The sequence below is a fragment of the Schistocerca cancellata genome, chromosome 3 (genome assembly GCF_023864275.1).
Source record: "Schistocerca cancellata isolate TAMUIC-IGC-003103 chromosome 3, iqSchCanc2.1, whole genome shotgun sequence".
NCBI classification, from domain to species: domain Eukaryota; kingdom Metazoa; phylum Arthropoda; class Insecta; order Orthoptera; family Acrididae; genus Schistocerca; species Schistocerca cancellata.
The window spans coordinates 622,326,653-622,345,933 of record NC_064628.1 but is presented as its reverse complement, the minus strand read 5'-3'; the positions used below and the strand labels follow the sequence as shown (position 1 = coordinate 622,345,933).

The window sequence follows — 19,281 nt, the reverse complement described above, 5'->3', positions numbered from 1 at the left end:
AAATTCTCCCAATAAACCGAAGTCAGCTATTCTCCTTCCCCACTACAATCCTTACATGCTTGTACAATTTCATATAGCTTTGCAACATTACACTCAGATATTTAATTGACATGACTTTGTGATGCAGCACACTACTAATGTTGTGTTTGAACATTTTGGGATTGTTTTTTCTACTCATTTGCATTAACTTATATTTTTTACATTTACAGCTAGCTGGCACTCATCAAACCACTTAGAAATTTTGTCAAATCATCTTGTATCTGCCTAACATCACTCAATGATGACACCTTCCCAAACAACACACCATTATCAGCAAACAACCGCAGATTGCTGCTCACTCTGTCTTTCACATTATTTATGTATAGGGAGCATAATAGCTATCCTATCACACTTCCCTAGGGCATGTCCCACAATATCTTTGTCTCTGATGAACACTCATCATTGAGGATAATGTACTGGGTCCTATTACTTATGAAGTCTTTGGAGCCACTCACATATCTGGGACCCTATTCCACATGTTCATAACTTCCATTATCAGTTTGCAGTGGGGCATCGAGTCAAACCTTTTCGTAAATCTAGGGATTAAGACCTACCCCAACTGATAAGCTCTACTGCCTGGCTGGAATAGCGCCACCATGGGTACGCAGAACAGTGGCTGCCAACGAGGAGAGACTGAAAGTGGAACAGGACAGTGCCCATCCACTGCACGAACATAATCCACCACAGCAATGGCTGAGATCGCGAAAGAGCTTCCTGAGAACATCTGAGAAGCTCACCATTTCATCAGAGAAAGCAAGGCTGGAGTTATGGATGAAGTCGATGCCTCACATGCAGATGCCAGAAGCTGAAGAACTACCACCTGGACACAACGAGAGCTGGCTGGTGTGGAAATCTTTAAAAAGATTACAATCAGGAGTTGGACGATCTAGAGACAACCTGAAGAGATGGGGCTTCATAACAGAAGATACATCCTGTGATTGTGGACAAGAACAAACCACAAGCCACATGTTCCCTTAAGGGAGAGGGTAATGAGGCATTCCAATCCCGGGAGCAGAAAGACTTACCTTGGGGGGAAAAAGGGACATGTATACAATCGCGTACACACACACACACACATATCCATCTGCACATATACAGACACAAGCAGACAGATATGTAAAGGCAAAGAATTTGTGCAGATATGTCAGTCGAGGTGGAAGTACAGAGGCAAAGATGTTATTGAATGACAGGTGAGGCAGTATCATAGGAGAAAAGGGGAAGCTCAGTTTTGATTGAGCAATGCTTTCTAAAACTAATGATTTGTGGACAGAAACTTTTCAGTCAGAAATTTGTTATATTCGAACTGCTAACAAGTTCAGGAATTCTGCAGTAAATTGATATTAAGGACATTGGTTTGTAATTTTGAACATCAATGGCCTTTAAATGCTCACCCATCCCCATGTGTCCATAAGTCAAGATTTTTAGTATGTTGTTTGCACCACTCCCTCCTACCACCATACAAAAATTTGCAACAACATGGATTTTTCCTCCTATCTTTTTTTGTCTTAGTTGAATTGGCTAGAGAATAAAAATGTGAGTACCACCTGGCACCTGATTCTCATTTTTAAACATAAAGAGCAATCGCTGTAGAATAATCACCAAAGAGCTATGAGGCACTAATTTCACTATATACATTATATACCCATTGGAAGACAGAAAAGGCACAATGGCCTGCTTAATTAAAGTATTTGTCCAACACAAGACTATAATGAATATTCTTGCAGATGGATGGATGTCAGTATCAAGAATCAGATCCTGAATAGGAATAACAATTAGTATTGTTGTTAAATATCAATACCTATGAAACATTAGGACGAAGTCCTTACCCATGAAATGAGCCCTAAAATGGAAGATGACACGATGCATATTCACAAAAGCATAGTTACAAAACTAGACTGACTATATTCGTATGATAAACAGGATGAAGAGTCTACTGTGATCTGGAATAGGAAGGCGGTGTTGAAAACTGTAAATCCACAACAAAGACTTTATTTAAAAGGCATAGAACTGCACTATGTTACACCCAGAAGCACTTTTATCAACTGAATCATGGAATATGCACTGATGCTTGCCTGTCAGGAGGCATTATCACCATAATAATTAATCACAAAAATATTTCCATACAAAAGCAAACTGAATGCACTTCACAGCAATGGAACCACTGGCTATCAAAATGTTGTACCACTCGATGAGCAAGAGCTACTTTTTGAGAAAGGTTGAAAACATATCGATTAGTTGAGTGGTACACAACTTCTTGTTGTAATTATGATCTTCAGTCCAAAGACTAGTATAGTTCTATGTAGCTTTTCAGACTTGTCTATTCTGTGCAAGTCTCTTCATCTCTCCATAACTACTCTAACCCAGATCCATTTGAACCTATTAACTGCAGTCATGCCTTAGTCAATTTTTACGACCCACACTTCACTCCATCACCAAACTGAATATTCCTTGATGTCTCAGAATGAGCCCTATCAATCAATCCTTCTTTTAAATCAAGATATCCCAAATATTTTGTACTACTCATCTAATCCTCACCATCCTTCTGTAACACTACATATCAGGAACTCCTATTCTCCTCTTGTCTGTACTGCTTACCTTTCAGATTTCATTTCTACAAAAGGCTATAATCTACACAAACAGCTTCAAAAAAAACTCCCTATTTCAATGTTAACAAATTTCTCTTTTTCAAAAACACTTTTTGTGCCATTTTTGATGTGTATTTTATACAGGGTGTTCAAAAAGTCTCTCCGCAGTGCTGTATGATTGTTAGCCGTGCGTGCCGTATGATTGTTCGCCTGCCTGGGTTTTTCAACAAAACAATAAACGCACAACGATATTGCAGTGATATTCTGTACCCATTCATAGGAGAACTTGCGTTAAAAGAAATACTGAACGGTTGTTTTCAACAAGATGGTGCAACTGCGCATACAGCTCGCGTTTCAATGTCACTGCTTGCTGATGTTTTTGGTTATCGCATAATTTCACAGGGAATTTGGCCTCCACGAAAGCCTGACCTAAAACCACCTGACTTTTCTTTCGGGGTGCAGCAAAAGCAACTGTCTATAAAAACCATCCAAAATCCATCGATTAATTGGAAACTGCAATATCCACTTTCACTGCTTCTGTTACAGAATAAATGTTACAGCTTGTGTTTGGAAACATGATTAGACAAATTTAATTGTGTATTCAACAACAGGGGGGTCACTTTCAACATTTAATGTGAAAATTTGTAAGTAAAAATGAATATTCAATAAATTAATAACTTTTATTTCATTGAGCTTCATTTAGGTATATTTACTGCAGCATACAGCATGCGCAGCTAACAGTCATACGGCACTGCGGAGAGACTTTTTGAACAGCCCCTATCTTCTCTACTTTGGTCATCATCAGTTATTTTTTTCTGTCAAAATAGCAAAACAGAGCTGCTACATTTAGTATCTCATTTGCTAATCTAATTTAGTTCTCTCCAGTTTGCCAGATTTAATTCAAATACGTTCCATTACTATCGGTTTACTTTTATTGTTGTTCATCTTATAACCTCTTTTTCAAAACATTTTCCACTCTGTTTCACTATCTTCAAGCCGTTTATCATATCTGACATAACTACAATGCCACTGGAAATCCTTAATTTTTTTATTTCTTCTCCATGAACTTCAATTCCTTTCCCAAATTTATCTTAGTATTCTTTTACTGATTATTCAGTGTATAAGCTGAATAACATGGGAGGTAGGCTACTATACTGTTTCACTCCCTTTTCAACGACCGCCCCTTTTTCATATCCTTCGACTTTTATAACTGAAGTCTGGTTTCTGATCAAGCGTATGCAGGTGTGTTATTTTTAATCTTCAAATAAAAAGTCGCTACTGTTTCAAACTAAAAAAGGTTTTTTCTGCACAGAATGAATGTAACATTGAAGTATTACATGACATAAAATTACAGCAACAAACGATGTCCATAGCAAGAGCTGTAGCAATGGTGCCAAAGATGATTTTCTAGTACAAGCATGGAATTCATAATTTCCAACATCCCAACAAGGAGCAAAACCTCTCAGTATCTCACCCTCTTAGTCCAAATTCTTGTGTTACTTCATGATGACTAGTTCTTCACAGCAGCTTTGTCATTACATTCTACTAGTGTTCAATTTGTTGAAATTTGCTCCAATCAATGTGTTTAGTGTGGCCTTTGTATCCAATTATCTTTGACAAGTCAACTGCACCTTTGTTGTCACACAACAGTTTAATTAGGCCCACTTTTAGCAAATGGGATATTTCTCTTCATAGCTATTGTAGGCAAAGTGCTTCCTGGCAGACAGAAGTTAATGCCAAGTAATCTGCATCAGTTACCTAGAATGTTACTGTTGGTATTTTTGCTGTTCCACAATACTGCTGCACCTTGTGCCACAAACAAGAATTCGGTGCTTTATTTCCTATCTTCTGCGTCCCTAGCCCAGTCAGGACAATGAATCCTGTGATGTCATGATCCTCATTTTTGAAAATTGTACTTCGACATCTTTAGTTCCCTCTAAATATTGTAGGACTGTTTTCACAGCTTGGCAGTAAGATATTCCTGGGTTATTATTAAACTGACACACCACTCCAATTATAGATGAAAGAGCTAATCGTGCCTACATTAGGCTACATATGACTTCCCTTCCTGAGATAAATCTTTATGGCAGCTCCCCCTCCCCCTCCCCCTCTGCAATAATACTGGATGTTATGATTTAGCAGTGTGGATGCAAGATGCCAGCCTTGCATATTATATTTTTCTAGAATCTGATTTATATAATGTGTGCTTCATCTACTACAGTCCACACTTGCGATCTTTTGTTAATCAGACCCACAGGCAACTGGACACGGCTCCAATGTCCTATTGTTTGAATTGTTTGTTTAGTTTCTCTTTAAAAGCAATTTTTTGTTGCAGATTGTTACAAAAGGTCAGTAAATCATCAACATAAATTGCTATGATGAATATGTATCTTCCTTGATTTTTGTGGTAAATGCAGGGGTCAGCTGGTGACCTGCTGAAATTTACACTGAGTAGAGCTTTATCCAGTTTGACATTCCAACAGTAACTTTTCTGTTGACATCCACAGACTGCTTTTTAAAGTCTTTTCATGCTTTTATCTTTTACTGTTTTTCTCACATTGCCAAACATGGGAATTATAATATAAATTTCTTCTTTCAGGTTTCCTTGCAAAAGAACTGCACTTACATCACAATGATCAATGTCCAAGTAACATTTAACAGCTAGACTAAATAATTAAATGAGTGAATTGCATCATATCACCAGTGCAATATGTTTCTTCAGATTCTAAACCTTTCACTTGTGCACATTTCTTACGAGTTACAAGGGTGCAGTATTTGCCCTTGTAAGTCTCTTTTTGTCTTAAAGATCCACTTGGCATAAACAGTCTTTTTTTTCTGCATGTAACTTTAATTCTTCTTGAATTGCATGAAACCATTTCTGTCGATCTTTAGATTGCAACGCCTCTTCCAAAGTTGATGGTTTTGCTTCTTGTGAATCATTAGTGGCATAGGACACATAACTGTCCATCTTTTTTGGTCCTGGATTTGGGAAGAGTACTTGTGGATATGGTCTGAAATCTTCTTTTATTCTGACTGAGCCCAGTTCTTCCGAAACACTATTATACAACCTGGCATCCTTTGAGTCATCTTGTGCTACAGTGTTTTCTGATTCTGATGAAACTTCTTTCAATCCGGTTTCATTCTTCTCCTTATCCGCTAACAGAATAAATATTTTGTTTGCTCCCAATGAATGATTAGATGTTCCTAGCTTGTTTATACGCTTTTGAATTGTTTCTCCTTTAAAGGGAACTTTTGGTTTTTATAAATCTTTGTTAAATGGGTGGAACAAACAATACACTTACTATCTTTGCAGTATCCATCGAGCATGCACTCAACACATTTTTGTCCTATTTGAGCCTAATGGCTTTTAGTATTTGGACAAAAGCTTTACTGCTGAATAATCTCAGATGTTGGATGTCAGATTCTGGCATCATGTTCAAAGTTTTTGCTGATGATGCAAATCTAATACAATAAACTGCAATGGAGACTGCTTCTCCCCAAAATTTCATACATAATTTCACATCATCCAACATATATTTTACCTTTTCCAAGATTGTTCTATTGTATCTCTCTGTTATACCATTTTATTCGGGAGTGTGAGGTATTGTTTGATGTTTAGCTCCTTTGTTGTATAAGAATTTTGTTAGTCTCTCATTTATATATTCCTTTCCATTAGTAGTTCATAAGATACAAAATTCTTCACATGTGTGATTCCCTACAATCCTTCTAAAACTGCGAGTACTCTCAGGTACTTCATAGTTACTGCTGACAGTGCATAAAATAATCTTTCTCGAAAAATCAGTCAGTCAGAGTTAGGAAATATTTTGCTCTCTTGTCAGTATAGTTTGTTAAGTTGCACAAATCTGAATGTACTAATTCCAAAACTATTTTTGTTCTAAAAGTGGGATGTGGGAATGGAAGTCTGGTTTGCTTGGATGTTCTAGGCAAGTAATGCATGGAGTGTAAACCGCTTTTTTATATCTGATGCCATTAGCCACAGCTTTTCATAATTCATCAGTGGCATCCAAGTGTAGGTAGCACAATAATCTATCTCGTAGCTGTGTGTCCTTAGACAAGAACATACACTTTGCTTCAGCAGTGTGATCACTTAGTCGATCCAGTATATGCGTTTTGTTGATTAATCATGCTGTGTCCATCAGTTTCTTCTCAGCATCACAAATGTGACAGCTTCTATCATCAAAAATGACTGTTCTGCTGCTTTGCTTGTGGAAAGTAGATTTGTACTCAATTGAGATATGTAGTGCACATCCGTCACCAAATATTTTTGTGCTCTCTGCCCACCAATGCTTCAATACGCATACAACATGTAAGTATTTGTTGTTAGTCATGAGTACTTGCAAAGTGAATACTGACTCAGTGAGACTAAAATCACACAAGTGATTCTACATATGTGCTGATGCCCTAGAATCTGTATACCAGACTCGGTGTATAGCTTTGTTGACTCTGTCTTATACCTTGTTTCATTGATGGCAGACTTTCTACTTCTTCTTACTGTGACAAATCTTAGCTATGTCTCCATATTTGTTGTGGTTATAACATCTCGAACCTCTGGGAACGTAGTGTGTGTTATTGCAGTTTGTTTTATTTGCTTGCAAGAGCAGATGAACAGTTCTCTAATATACTTGTCAACAGTGTTTCCAGCAATCCTATTCTTTGGATAAGTCCAGAGTCCTCAAAGATTTATTTTAATTCTTTCATGCTTCTTCTGCTGCTGATACATTCAGCAGATGCACATGAGTAGAAGGGTTAACTGATACGATTATTTTAGCCCCAGCAACACATATTTTAATCTCATCTGTGATCTCGTTTGTTAGATACAGTTTTATAATCAACTGCCTCATGATGCCATTGACTAAAATACTAAAAGGAAGAGAATATTACAACAAATTACTGCTGAAGGAACTTATAATATTGGTGTTCTGTATCTGTCTCTTGAAGTGACATACTAGAGACACATGTAGCTTTCTTTCCTTCAAGTAAGTTCCAGTTTTGTATTATACTGGTGAACTGGGTGGCCTTAGCCAATAATCTGTTGTTTTTTAATCCTTAAATAAAAAGCAGCTACAGTTTGAATCTGTAAAAAAGGTTTATTTTAACAAAGAATGACTGTCACACATACTATTAAAAAACACCAAAGCACTGCCCATCCACAAAAAAGCCCTTAGCAACAGGTGTAAAAAGGACATCAAACATGATTTTCTAATAGAGGCATCATTTCTAATTCATGAGGTACTTGTCTGTTGCCATCTAACAACTTCTCACACAACTGTTCCAAAGTTCTTTTACAGTATTGCACAGAAACGATTCAATATTGTTATATTCCTAAGTAAAAAGTGGATCAAAGAACTAGAATCAAAATCTGAGAGAACACACAATGTTGTACTGGGTAATTAGTGTTCATTAGAAATAAAGGTAGTAACTGTGAGGAAAGGTACAATGATTCAGATAAAGTTTACATTCAGTGTGATGTAAAGTAATCACATTTTAAATTGCTATAAAATAATACGGACAAATTGCACAGTATTCCAATGTGGCAACTGAACTGAGCTTTTGATTTCAATCACATCAATTAAATATTTAAGGAAGTGGTATAACGTGATAAGAAGTGAAACAAATGGTGTAGTGTATTACAAAGGATACTACAAACTAATATATACGAGGAATTTAAGATATGCTACTGAGGTGGCAATAATAAATTACAACAAGGTGTTACAGAAGTGCCCTAATTACCTCAAAAGGTATTGCTGGAAACAATATAACAATTTCTTTTTAACAAAATTCTAATGGATAAATTTTGAGATAGCACTATTCCAGAGAGGCTCCAAAATAATTCTAGTGTCATTAACATATAAGAAGCTTTTGTTATCACAGCTCAAAGCACATACCTTTAGCTGATAAATGTTACAAATGGTGGTATTTCAGTGATTGCCGTATTGATGACTAACAGGAACTTTTCTTCTATTTAAGTATGGCCTGTTGCCATCAACTATAACTTATCTGATTAGACATTAGAAGTACATATTACATCTTCTGTGCGTTTGTGTGTTTGATAATGACAGTGTTAAGATGGCTATTGTTAAAAACAAGTACAAAAAACCTACATGTTGCAACTAAATACCACAAATGAGGAACACCATCAATTAATGTGGAGAATGATAAAGTAGCATCACAAACAAAATACATTCTGGAATCGTAATAAACATGTCGCTGGAGTTCAGAGATAAGGCTAATCAGTACAAGGAGCTTCAAGGACAAACACATCTAAAGCCTTGCAGCAAAATGCTTAATGATACACATACTCAACTACTGTTGATTGTGTTTCTATTGATATCAACATTAAATTTTACTCATTCAGTGCTTAGCAATATTAATGACAGTGATTCCAACGAAGTTGAAATAAGTTATCGTGGAAATGTATGTTCTCTCTCTCTCTCTCTCTCTCTCTCTCTCACACACACACACACACACACACACACACACACACATACACACACAATGTTATTTCCATAATAATTGGAACAGCATGTTAATTGCTATTACTTTCAGAGCCGCAGTGAGAGGTCTTTGCCAATATGTGAATTAAATGTTGCTTGTAATATTGTGCACAAACGCTTTTGGTTTCCAATAAAAGTAGAAAGATTATGTCGCTGCCACAACACATTTCAATGCTCCCAACAATGGAGTCAAACACCAGACAATTATACCATGATGCTCAGCAACCGTTCTCAGTTAAAGGTATGTAGAATATTACTCAGGAAGTATGTATATTTAATAAACATTTCTTGAGAAGAAACAAAGTTAACCCCTTAATTTTTCTGCATTATAAGCTTCAGTGACTCAATACAAATGACACAAGCTGTACAATTTTTGTATTCCTTTACAAGTATGTGTGATTTTAAAAATACAGGAACATATGTGCTAAAAAATAAAAATGGGAATAATTTTATAAATAGCATATGCAAATTCTTTACATGATGGTTTTTATATTTCCAATTCTATAACTCTTTATGTTCAGTCTGCAGCTCTCTGAATGAACGCTTGTAGGAAAAAGCATTATTTTCAGTAGGAAGTATTCACATTCTTATCATGCAATACATTCATTTCTTTTCGATTTCTTTATGAACACACACGATCTCCATAAGAGCTGACAATAAATTTAAATAATGCAAATCTCTGAATATTCTTCTAAATCGTCACAACTTTCCTGCAGTTTTTATTTCATAATAGGGTCAATGATAAGTCTAACAAATGAACAACTTTTGTTCAGGTGCAGTTCTCCCAGACAAACATAATTTCCAAGACAACCACTTTGTCCGTAGAGTTTGGCGGAAATGTATTAATACTTTCTTCATAGTCTAACACCACAGCACATATTAATGCAGCACATTTTTCAGGCATTTCAGTAAATACACTCACATAAATTTTTAAAATTAACTTATGTACGTTCATTTCCAACTGTCTATAAATATCTTTAGGCCTGCAAATGTCTTTTAGAAGCAATTAAATTTCACGTGTGATACATCAGTGTCAAAAGCATTATAGGGATGGAGCAATACAATGAGAATCAATTAGGAAATTAATAACACACAAGTATGGACAGTAAGGACCTGTGGTTATTTATTAAGGGCAATTTTCAAAAATTCAGAGTCATTTGTTTTGATGTCTTCTGATAAAGGTAGCCATACTTAATCAAAAAAAGGTCATTTCCGAATCAATCTCTCCATCAAGCAAAGACTGTAATAGACAGATCCAAAACTGATCTCACGCAACAGTACCTGATGTGACAGTTAACACACAATAAACATTGGGAATTAAAGCTTACATTACCAAAGGATCACATACTCGGCCGGAATAAGAGTAGTGTTCTATACACCTTGCTACTACTCTGCTTGAAAATTAGATACTTTATTTGAACTGTTGTGCACCAATCACTACATTCATTAATATATAAATGACACTAAAGAGCAATATAATTAGCATTCAGAGACTTTTATTGCCCACAAAAACAGTTTGGGCATAAAAGAGCATAGATAATAAGAGGTAAAATAACAACATGAACATATGTTGTTGTTGTTGTGGTCTTCAGTCCTGAGACTGGTTTGATGCAGCTCTCCATGCTACTCTATCCTGTGCAAGCTTCTTCATCTCCCAGTATCTACTGCAACCTACATCCTTCTGAATCTGCTTAGTGTATTCATCTCTTGGTCTCCCTCTACGATTTTTACCCTCCACACTGCCCTCCAATGCTAAATTTGTGATCCCTTGATGCCTCAAAACATGTCCTACCAACCGATCCCTTCTTCTAGTCAAGTTGTGCCACAAACTTCTCTTCTCCCCAATCCTATTCAATACCTCCTCATTAGTTACGTGATCTACCCACCTTATCTTCAGCATTCTTCTGTAGCACCACATTTCGAAAGCTTCTATTTTCTTCTTGTCCAAACTAGTTATCGTCCAAGTTTCACTTCCATACATGGCTACACTCCATACAAATACTTTCAGAAACGACTTCCTGACACTTAAATCTATACTCGATGTTAACAAATTCCTCTTCTTGAGAAACGCTTTCCTTGCCATTGCCAGTCTACATTTTATATCCTCTCTACTTCGACCATCATCGGTTATTTTACTCCCTAAATAGCAAAACTCCTTTACTACTTTAAGTGTCTCATTTCCTAATCTAATTCCCTCAGCATCACCCGACTTAATTCGACTACATTCCATTATCCTCGTTTTGCTTTTGTTGATGTTCATCTTATATCCTCCTTTCAAGACACTGTCCATTCCGTTCAACTGCTCTTCCAAGTCCTTTGCTGTCTCTGACAGAATTACAATGTCATCGGCGAAGCAAGCAAACATATACAATAGTTATATTATTAAATGGGCAATTTGGTAATAGAAAAATTGCAACTGTGAAGAAAGAGGTGGCTCTTAAGTTGCATTCAATCAACATTAAGAACATCACAACTATGTCCTCCAAGGTGTGCAGCAGAGGGTATGAGATGGAGTTCAAAACAGTGATTGCTTGTCGTTTTCTGCAGTTGTGAAGAGCCATTTCACAAGAAAAATATCATTTCTTGATGTGGTGCTTTGATCTTACAACTCAAGTCTATTTAGTCATTTCCAAATGGTCAATACATCTTAATGTCCTGCACCTAGACCTTCATATAGAACTACCCATGCAGTGAATTGGAAGCAGTGGTTTCCCTAAACATTACTTTCTAGGTTAGTGGTGGACTAGAAAAAAGAGATACAGCAAGGAAAAGACACAAACAAGTGGAAAATAATGGCAATATCAAGGAGGGATCTATTGAATTGAAAAAATGCAAGCAAACACAGTACCAATTAGTATATACTGACACCAAATAACTGGTGGTTACTCTGTGTGTGTGTGTGTGTGTGTGTGTGTGTGGGCGCGCATGTATGTGTGTTGTGTAAAAAAATCCCCTTTGAGAAGTTCTGAGGTGTTGATGTTTGGAGGAATATTAAAATAATGAGTATCGTAATGGGAAAGTATGTTCTGGGAAACTCATGCCATGTAACAATTGATGTAAAACCATTTTTCAGCTTATTATAATGCCACTAAGAGGCTGCTGTGGGTGAATGGACAAAGATATTCTACATAGGTGATGCATGGAAACTTTTATTACAGCATATTCTTAAAACCAATAGCTGTGATCTCAGTGCATGTTTTATTATGCTCTTTTGATTTTTCATCCCAATATCAGTACCAAAGATCTCTGCACACAGCAACCTCCTCCAAATGTGCTTGATTGCTGCAACCCTCCAGCCTCTATTTAACTAACTGGTCCTGTTTAGTACTTCTACAGTTCCTTCCCACTTCTACTCTGAATGTTGTCATATAGTTTTTCTTTTAGTTTTCCTTCTCACTTCTGGTTTCTTGTGCCTTTTGTTTCTTCCTTCCCTGCAGCTGTTATTACTTTTCTTCTTCTTCTTCTTCTTCTTCTTCTTCTTCTTCTTCCAGACATTTGAAAATTCCCTTCTTCAGGCATTCAACTAATAATTTATCAGCTTTAAGATTTCTTCTGTCGTTCAATTTTACTGTCTCCCTGTAGTCCTATCATATTAAACCCACTTTAACCTAGTGTCCTGGATAGCTTTCCCAAGTACTTCTTGATTTTACTCCAATGCTTTCCAAATGAAAAAATCTCTGATTCTGAAATTTAAGATTTTTACAACTACAGCTGCTGCTGTTAGGCATGTAGCCAGTTTTTCTATTTATATTTAACAACTATAGAGTGTATAAAAATTTGATTAGTGTCTTGATGAATCAATCATATCCGTAAACCATTATTATGGTAAAATAACTGTTTCAATATTACTTTCTTCACACCATTTTAGTTTCCTGCATCTTTCATTTTCTGACTTGTCAATTTTTCGCTGTCCCCTGTCCCACTTCTGTTACATACAATGCACTTAGCTTTTCACTCTTATTAACTCGTGATGATGTTTTATCAGTAATCTCTGAATTGTATATTACACTGTCTTCCACCTCTAAGCTCTCAGGTTTTCAAATCTCGTCCGGTGCAGTCCCCAAGAATCAGTCTTTCCTTCTCAACCCATTTGGTAAGTCTCTCCTGACCTGGGGTTCTGGGTGATTTTTCTGAACTATATCCCTTTACCTAAGCCTCTCTAGTCCTTTTTCTTTACCCCTCTTCCTTCTCCTTCAACTCTTCTGCCAGAAGAAGGAGCCACTGGCTCCGAAACCTTGTAAAAGTTAAATCCTTTTGTGCAAGTGTTCCCCTGCCGCAGCTTGGTGAGTAGATTTTTTTGTCTGTTTATATTATGTTATCAATAATTGATTATTTTCCTTGTGTCAATATTTAGTTCACTTCAGGACAATTCTTATATTATGAGTTGGATACAAAATAAAACAAAAATTTGTTTGCCAATCTACAACAACTTATTTTAACCATTTCAGTTTTGTAACAACATCAGCGAACTGCAGAAATGTACAACAGATGAACCTGCGATAGAATTACAATCTGAAACAGCCACAATTCCACGGGGCAGATCTAAAAAGCCTCTAGTTCAGACAAAAGCTGTTGTGAAGTGCAATTGTCCAATGGGACGTTACTGGAAGAGGATCAATGCAGAGGCAGACAATGAAACTTCAACAACTGTTTACCAATGTGCTGATGTGAGTAACAAGAGACATGATAATCCAAAACTGTATGAACTGACTTTAATATTATTTGCCCTGCAACTCGCAGAAACCTGTTAGACAACCAAATGCTTCAAATATAAAGATGAAGTACTCATCACGCATAGAAAAAAAATTAATTCTTCCATCATATGAAGAAACTGCAGTGATATTTCCTACAAAGCATATAAAACTACTCAAGTTTTTGAATTTTTTTTCACGTAAGAACAATAATAGAATTATTGTAAAAATGAAAGGAGAAGCAAGAAACAGAAGAAAAAACTGAGAGATGATGAATGAATGGTTCCAAAATTTTATAGAATCTTGGTTGATTATTTCTTTCTAATGCAACCCACAGTTGTCCAAGCCTCCTACTTACTTCACTTCATACGCTTCATCCATTTTCTGCACTGCATGTAATTACATTTATAACTGCACATTGAATATATATTCTGAGTGATTATTGTCATTGTTGTAGTTGTTGTTGGTGATGGTGTTGGGGGTAGTGGTGGTGTCTTCAGTCTTGAGACTGGTTTGACACAACTCTCCACACTGGTTTATCCTGTGCAAAACTCTTCATCTCTGCAGAACTATTTAAACTTACATCAATTTGTACCCGATTACCACTGTTAAGCCATAGTCTCCCTCTATTATTTTTACCCCCTTTCTCTCCTACTTCCCGTTCCCTCCATGACCAATCTAACTTTTCCTCAGGATTTTTTTCTCAACCAAACACTTTTTCAATCAAGTTGTACCATGAACTTCATTTTCCCCAATTTGATTCAGTAACACTTCCTCAATCATTTAATCTTCAGAATTCTCCTGTAGCACTTCATTAGTAATCATTAAAGTTATATCATTATTTTACGCCAGAGTATATGTTGAGTTCTGCATACAACTGTTGCTCGATAGCCTGCTGAGGCTGTATATAATGGTGTCTGAAGAATTACATTTCTGGCTTATACCAGAAATGTAATACTCATATTTGTGTTCTCAAAATGTTTCTAATACTAAGTTGTTTCTACATGATACAGTTACATTAATGCGACCACTGCCTATGTATTACATCAACATGCAATAACCACTCACAGACGGCAGGCGGCAGGACTAGCACTGAAGGATACATAAAGCACGTCAGGGGGATGGGGAAAACAGTGAACTATTTGTTGTAATGCAGAAATGATTTATCAGGCGTCTAAAAGGGCATTATCATTTGCTTTCGGGCCAAGAGTGGAATCATTTTCTGAAACAGAAGTTTGTAAACTACTTGTGTGCCATCATGAATGAAGTGTACCATGCATGGCAAAATGGCACTTTCCAAAACTGGAAAACTGGTGTCGACACAACTGTGGTGCACCACAGGTCATGGATGACAGGGCTGGATGACAGCTTTGGAGATATGTATGAGCAAACACATGTGCAACTGTTGAGTAACAGAATGAACAGGTAAATGAAGGGGCTACCAACAATGTCTCAACAATTGTTCAGCGAACGTTGTTGCATATGGGCCTCCACAGCAGGCACCTGCTTCATGCACTCATGCTGACTGCTGTTCATTCATGACAAGGGCTGGAATTTGCACACCAATACTGCCACTGGATGTCCACTGAGTGGCAACATGTGCATTTTTCAGATGAGATGTATTGTATGCACCATTGGGCAGATGATCACTGGCGTGTAAGATATGAAACATCTAATGGCAAACACCCTGCAACAAGGGAGAGAACTTTATGGCCTGAGGAATGTTTTCATGGTATTCCCTGGGTGAGTCCATCATTTTTGATGCCACAATGGATCACCACACATAGACATTTATCCTTGGAGGCCATGCAGTTTGTTTTTCCTTGGCATGATGTCATCTCCCAGCAGGACAATACAATGTCTCACACAGCTCGCAGTCTATGCCTGGTTCGAAGAGCACCAGAATGAGTTAACCTTACTTCCATGGCCACCAACTCAACAGATTTAAATCCAATCGAGAATCTGTGGCATCATCTCGATCGGGCTGTATACCTCGTAGATTCTCCACCGAGAGTCCTAACGCAGCTGGTCATGTCACTGAAGCTGGCATGGATCCCCATCCCTGTCGGTACCTTCCAAAATGTCAATGACTTTCTTCCTGCATGTATCACAGCAGTCCACACTGCAATTGATGGTTAGTCAGGCTTTTGACAGGTGGCCATATAAATGTGAGTGGACAGTGTGTTAACCTAAAAATTTGTAATTTTCTGTGGGATTTCCTATTTGTTCACTCTTCAATGCAAGGATGAAAATATGTTTGAGACCAAATTTGCCTTTTCAGCAACTTGATAAGAATCTCAAGACTTGGGAAACAATGTCAATTTATGCCTTCTGCTTAATTAAATAAATTACTTTAGTTGGGAATATTAAACTGGTTCCAAAAGGAGTCAATTCTACATCAGGCTTAGTTTTAACATATCTACTTTTAAAGCTAGTCAAGTTTAAAGTTTGCTAGCAGTCATACTTCTCAAATAAGTAAAATCATCCTTTTCCCGCAGTGGTTTTTGCTACTTGAAACCAAATTAAGTATGGCAATAATACATTACAAACTCTGTCCAGGAGATCGGTGGTAGTACTGTAACGATTCCCTTTTTGCAAATACTTCCATAAGGCTGATACATCTACATTTCCATAAATCTGCAATTACTTCATTCCTGAGGTGACATTTCTAATTTCTTTCCTATGAATTCATCAACATTTGCAAGAAAAAGTTTGTTTGTGAGATGAGACGTAAGGAACTGTTAGTTTCATTTCACTGTTAATAAAATTTACAAATGGTGTTTTAACTTACCATTTCATGTATTAGTATCTTTGTCATATATTTGGCAAATAATTTTCTAAGTTTTGTAAATGTTTAAAACAAAAATGGAAAATTACATCCAGAAATTGAAAGATACGGTATAACCCTGCTTTTACATTACTGGGATTAAAATTCTCCCACCATTTACAACATCTTTTTACTGCTGCCATCAAATTTACAGTGTTCATAATTTTACTTGGCACCCATTTTTGCACCAATATATTTATAATTTTCCAACGATTTATGGTTTACGAAACAAAATACACAGAGAAAAAACTGACATAACTGACATAAAATGAGGCTGGCACTGCACTGGCCTTCAAGCAGTTTTTACAAACATTACATGGTTAACTTTCTTGAGCCTGGGCATTCTACGTAGTAGATCTGAATTGGTAAATGTAGTAACAATTCATGGCACTAGTGCTTTGTCACCTGACACTACCAAGCTCCACTCAGCTTGAAGGCTGAAGAGAGTAGCTGTTTAAATACAAGTCAGATGAAGGTGAAATTTCATATGAACATTCACTTGCTTCTTTCCACTACCAGCCTTAGCTTTCAATGCTGTGTGCTACACAAAATTAAAATCTACATCTACATCTACATTTATACTCCGCAAGCCACCCAACGGTGTGTGGCGGAGGGCACTTTACGTGCCACTGTCATTATCTCCCTTTCCTGTTCCAGTCGCGTATGGTTCGCGGGAAGAACGACTGTCTGAAAGCCTCTGTGCGCGCTCTACTCTCTCTAATTTTACATTCGTGATCTCCTCGGGAGGTATAAGTAGGGGGAAGCGATATATTCGATACCTCATCCAGAAACGCACCCTCTCGAAACCTGGCGAGCAAGCTACACCGCGATGCAGAGCGCCTCTCTTGCAGAGTCTGCCACTTGAGTTTGTTAAACATCTCCGTAACGCTATCATGGTTACCAATTAACCCTGTGACGAAACGCGCCGCTCTTCTTTGGATCTTCTCTATCTCCTCCGTCAACCCGATCTGGTACGGATCCCACACTGATGAGCAATACTCAAGTATAGGTCGAACGAGTGTTTTGTAAGCCACCTCCTTTGTTGATGGACTACATTTTCTAAGGACTTTCCCAATGAATCTCAACCTAGTACCCGCCTTACCAACAATTAATTTTATATAATCATTCCACTTCAAATCGTTCCGCACGCATACTCCCAGATATTTTACAGAAGTAACTGCTACCAGTGTTTGTTCCGCTATCATATAATCATACAATAAAGGATCCTTCTTTCTATGTATTCTCAATACATTACATTTGTCTATGTTAAGGGTCAGTTGCCACTCCCTGCACCAAGTGCCTATCCGCTGCAGATCTCCCTGCATTTCGCTACAATTTTCTAATGCTGCAACTTCTCTGTATACTACAGCATCATCCGCGAAAAGCCGCATGGAACTTCCGACACTATCTACTAGGTCATTTATATATATTGTGAAAAGCAATGGTCCCATAACACTCCCCTGTGGCACGCCAGAGGTTACTTTAATGTCTGTAGACGTCTCTCCGTTGATAACAACATGCTGTGTTCTGTTTGCTAAAAACTCTTCAATCCAGCCACACAGCTGGTCTGATATTCTGTAGGCTCTTACTTTGTTTATCAGGCGACAGTGTGGAACTGTATCGAACGCCTTCCGGAAGTCAAGAAAAATAGCATCCACCTGGGAGCCTGTATCTAATATTTTCTGGGTCTCATGAACAAATAAAGCGAGTTGGGTTTCACACGATCGCTGTTTCCGGAATCCATGTTGATTCCTACATAGTAGATTATGAGTTTCCAAAAACGACGTGATACTCGAGCAAAACACATGTTCTAAAATTCTACAACAGATCGACGTCAGAGATATAGGTCTATAGTTTTGCGCATCTGCTCGACGACCCTTCTTGAAGACTGGGACTACCTGTGCTCTTTTCCAATCATTTGGAACCTTCCGTTCCTCTAGAGACTTGCGGTACACGGCTGTTAGAAGGGGGGCAAGTTCTTTCGCGTACTCTGTGTAGAATCGAATTGGTATCCCGTCAGGTCCAATGGACTTTCTTCTGTTGAGTGATTCCAGTTGCTTTTCTATTCCTTGGACACTTATTTCGATGTCAGCCATTTTTTCGTTGGTGCGAGGATTTAGAGAAGGAACTGCAGTGCGGTCTTCCTCTGTGAAATAGCTTTGGAAAAAGGTGTTTAGTATTTCAGCTTTACGCTTGTCATCCTCTGTTTCAATGCCATCATCATCCCGGAGTGTCTGGACACGATGTTTCGAGGCACTTACTGATTTAACGTAAGACCAGAACTTCCTAGGATTAGCTTCTGTCTGTCTGAGAGGTTTTGGCTGCGTTTAAACTTGGAGTGAAGCTCTCTTTGTTTTCGCAGTAGTTTCCTAACTTTGTTGTTGTACCACGGTGGGTTTTTCCCATCCCTCACAGTTTTACTCGGCACGTACCTGTCTAAAACGCATTTTACGATTGCCTTGAACTTTTTCCATAAACACTCAACATTGTCAGTGTAGGAACAGAAATTTTCGATTTGATCTGTTAGGTAGTCTGAAATCTGCCTTCTATTACTCTTGCTAAACAGATAAACCTTCCTCCCTTTTTTAATATTCCTATTAACTTCCATATTCAGGGATGCTGCA

The 19,281-nt window shown here is 37.5% G+C and overlaps 2 protein-coding genes across 3 annotated transcripts in view; one reads left to right on the top strand and one right to left on the bottom strand.

Moving 5' to 3' along the window:
* Positions 1-19,281, bottom strand: part of LOC126175531 (uncharacterized) — a 106,126-nt gene that overhangs the window by 4,784 nt on the left and 82,061 nt on the right. The window lies entirely within an intron of this gene.
* LOC126175532 (U-scoloptoxin(11)-Sm2a-like) overlaps positions 8,534-19,281 on the top strand; it is a 28,861-nt gene continuing 18,113 nt past the window's right edge. The window contains exons 1-3 of the mRNA XM_049922364.1: positions 8,534-9,059; positions 9,192-9,380; positions 13,588-13,806. Coding sequence (XP_049778321.1) covers positions 8,847-9,059; positions 9,192-9,380; positions 13,588-13,806 — 621 coding nt within the window. The 5' untranslated portion in view covers positions 8,534-8,846. The remainder of the gene's footprint in view (positions 9,060-9,191; positions 9,381-13,587; positions 13,807-19,281) is intronic.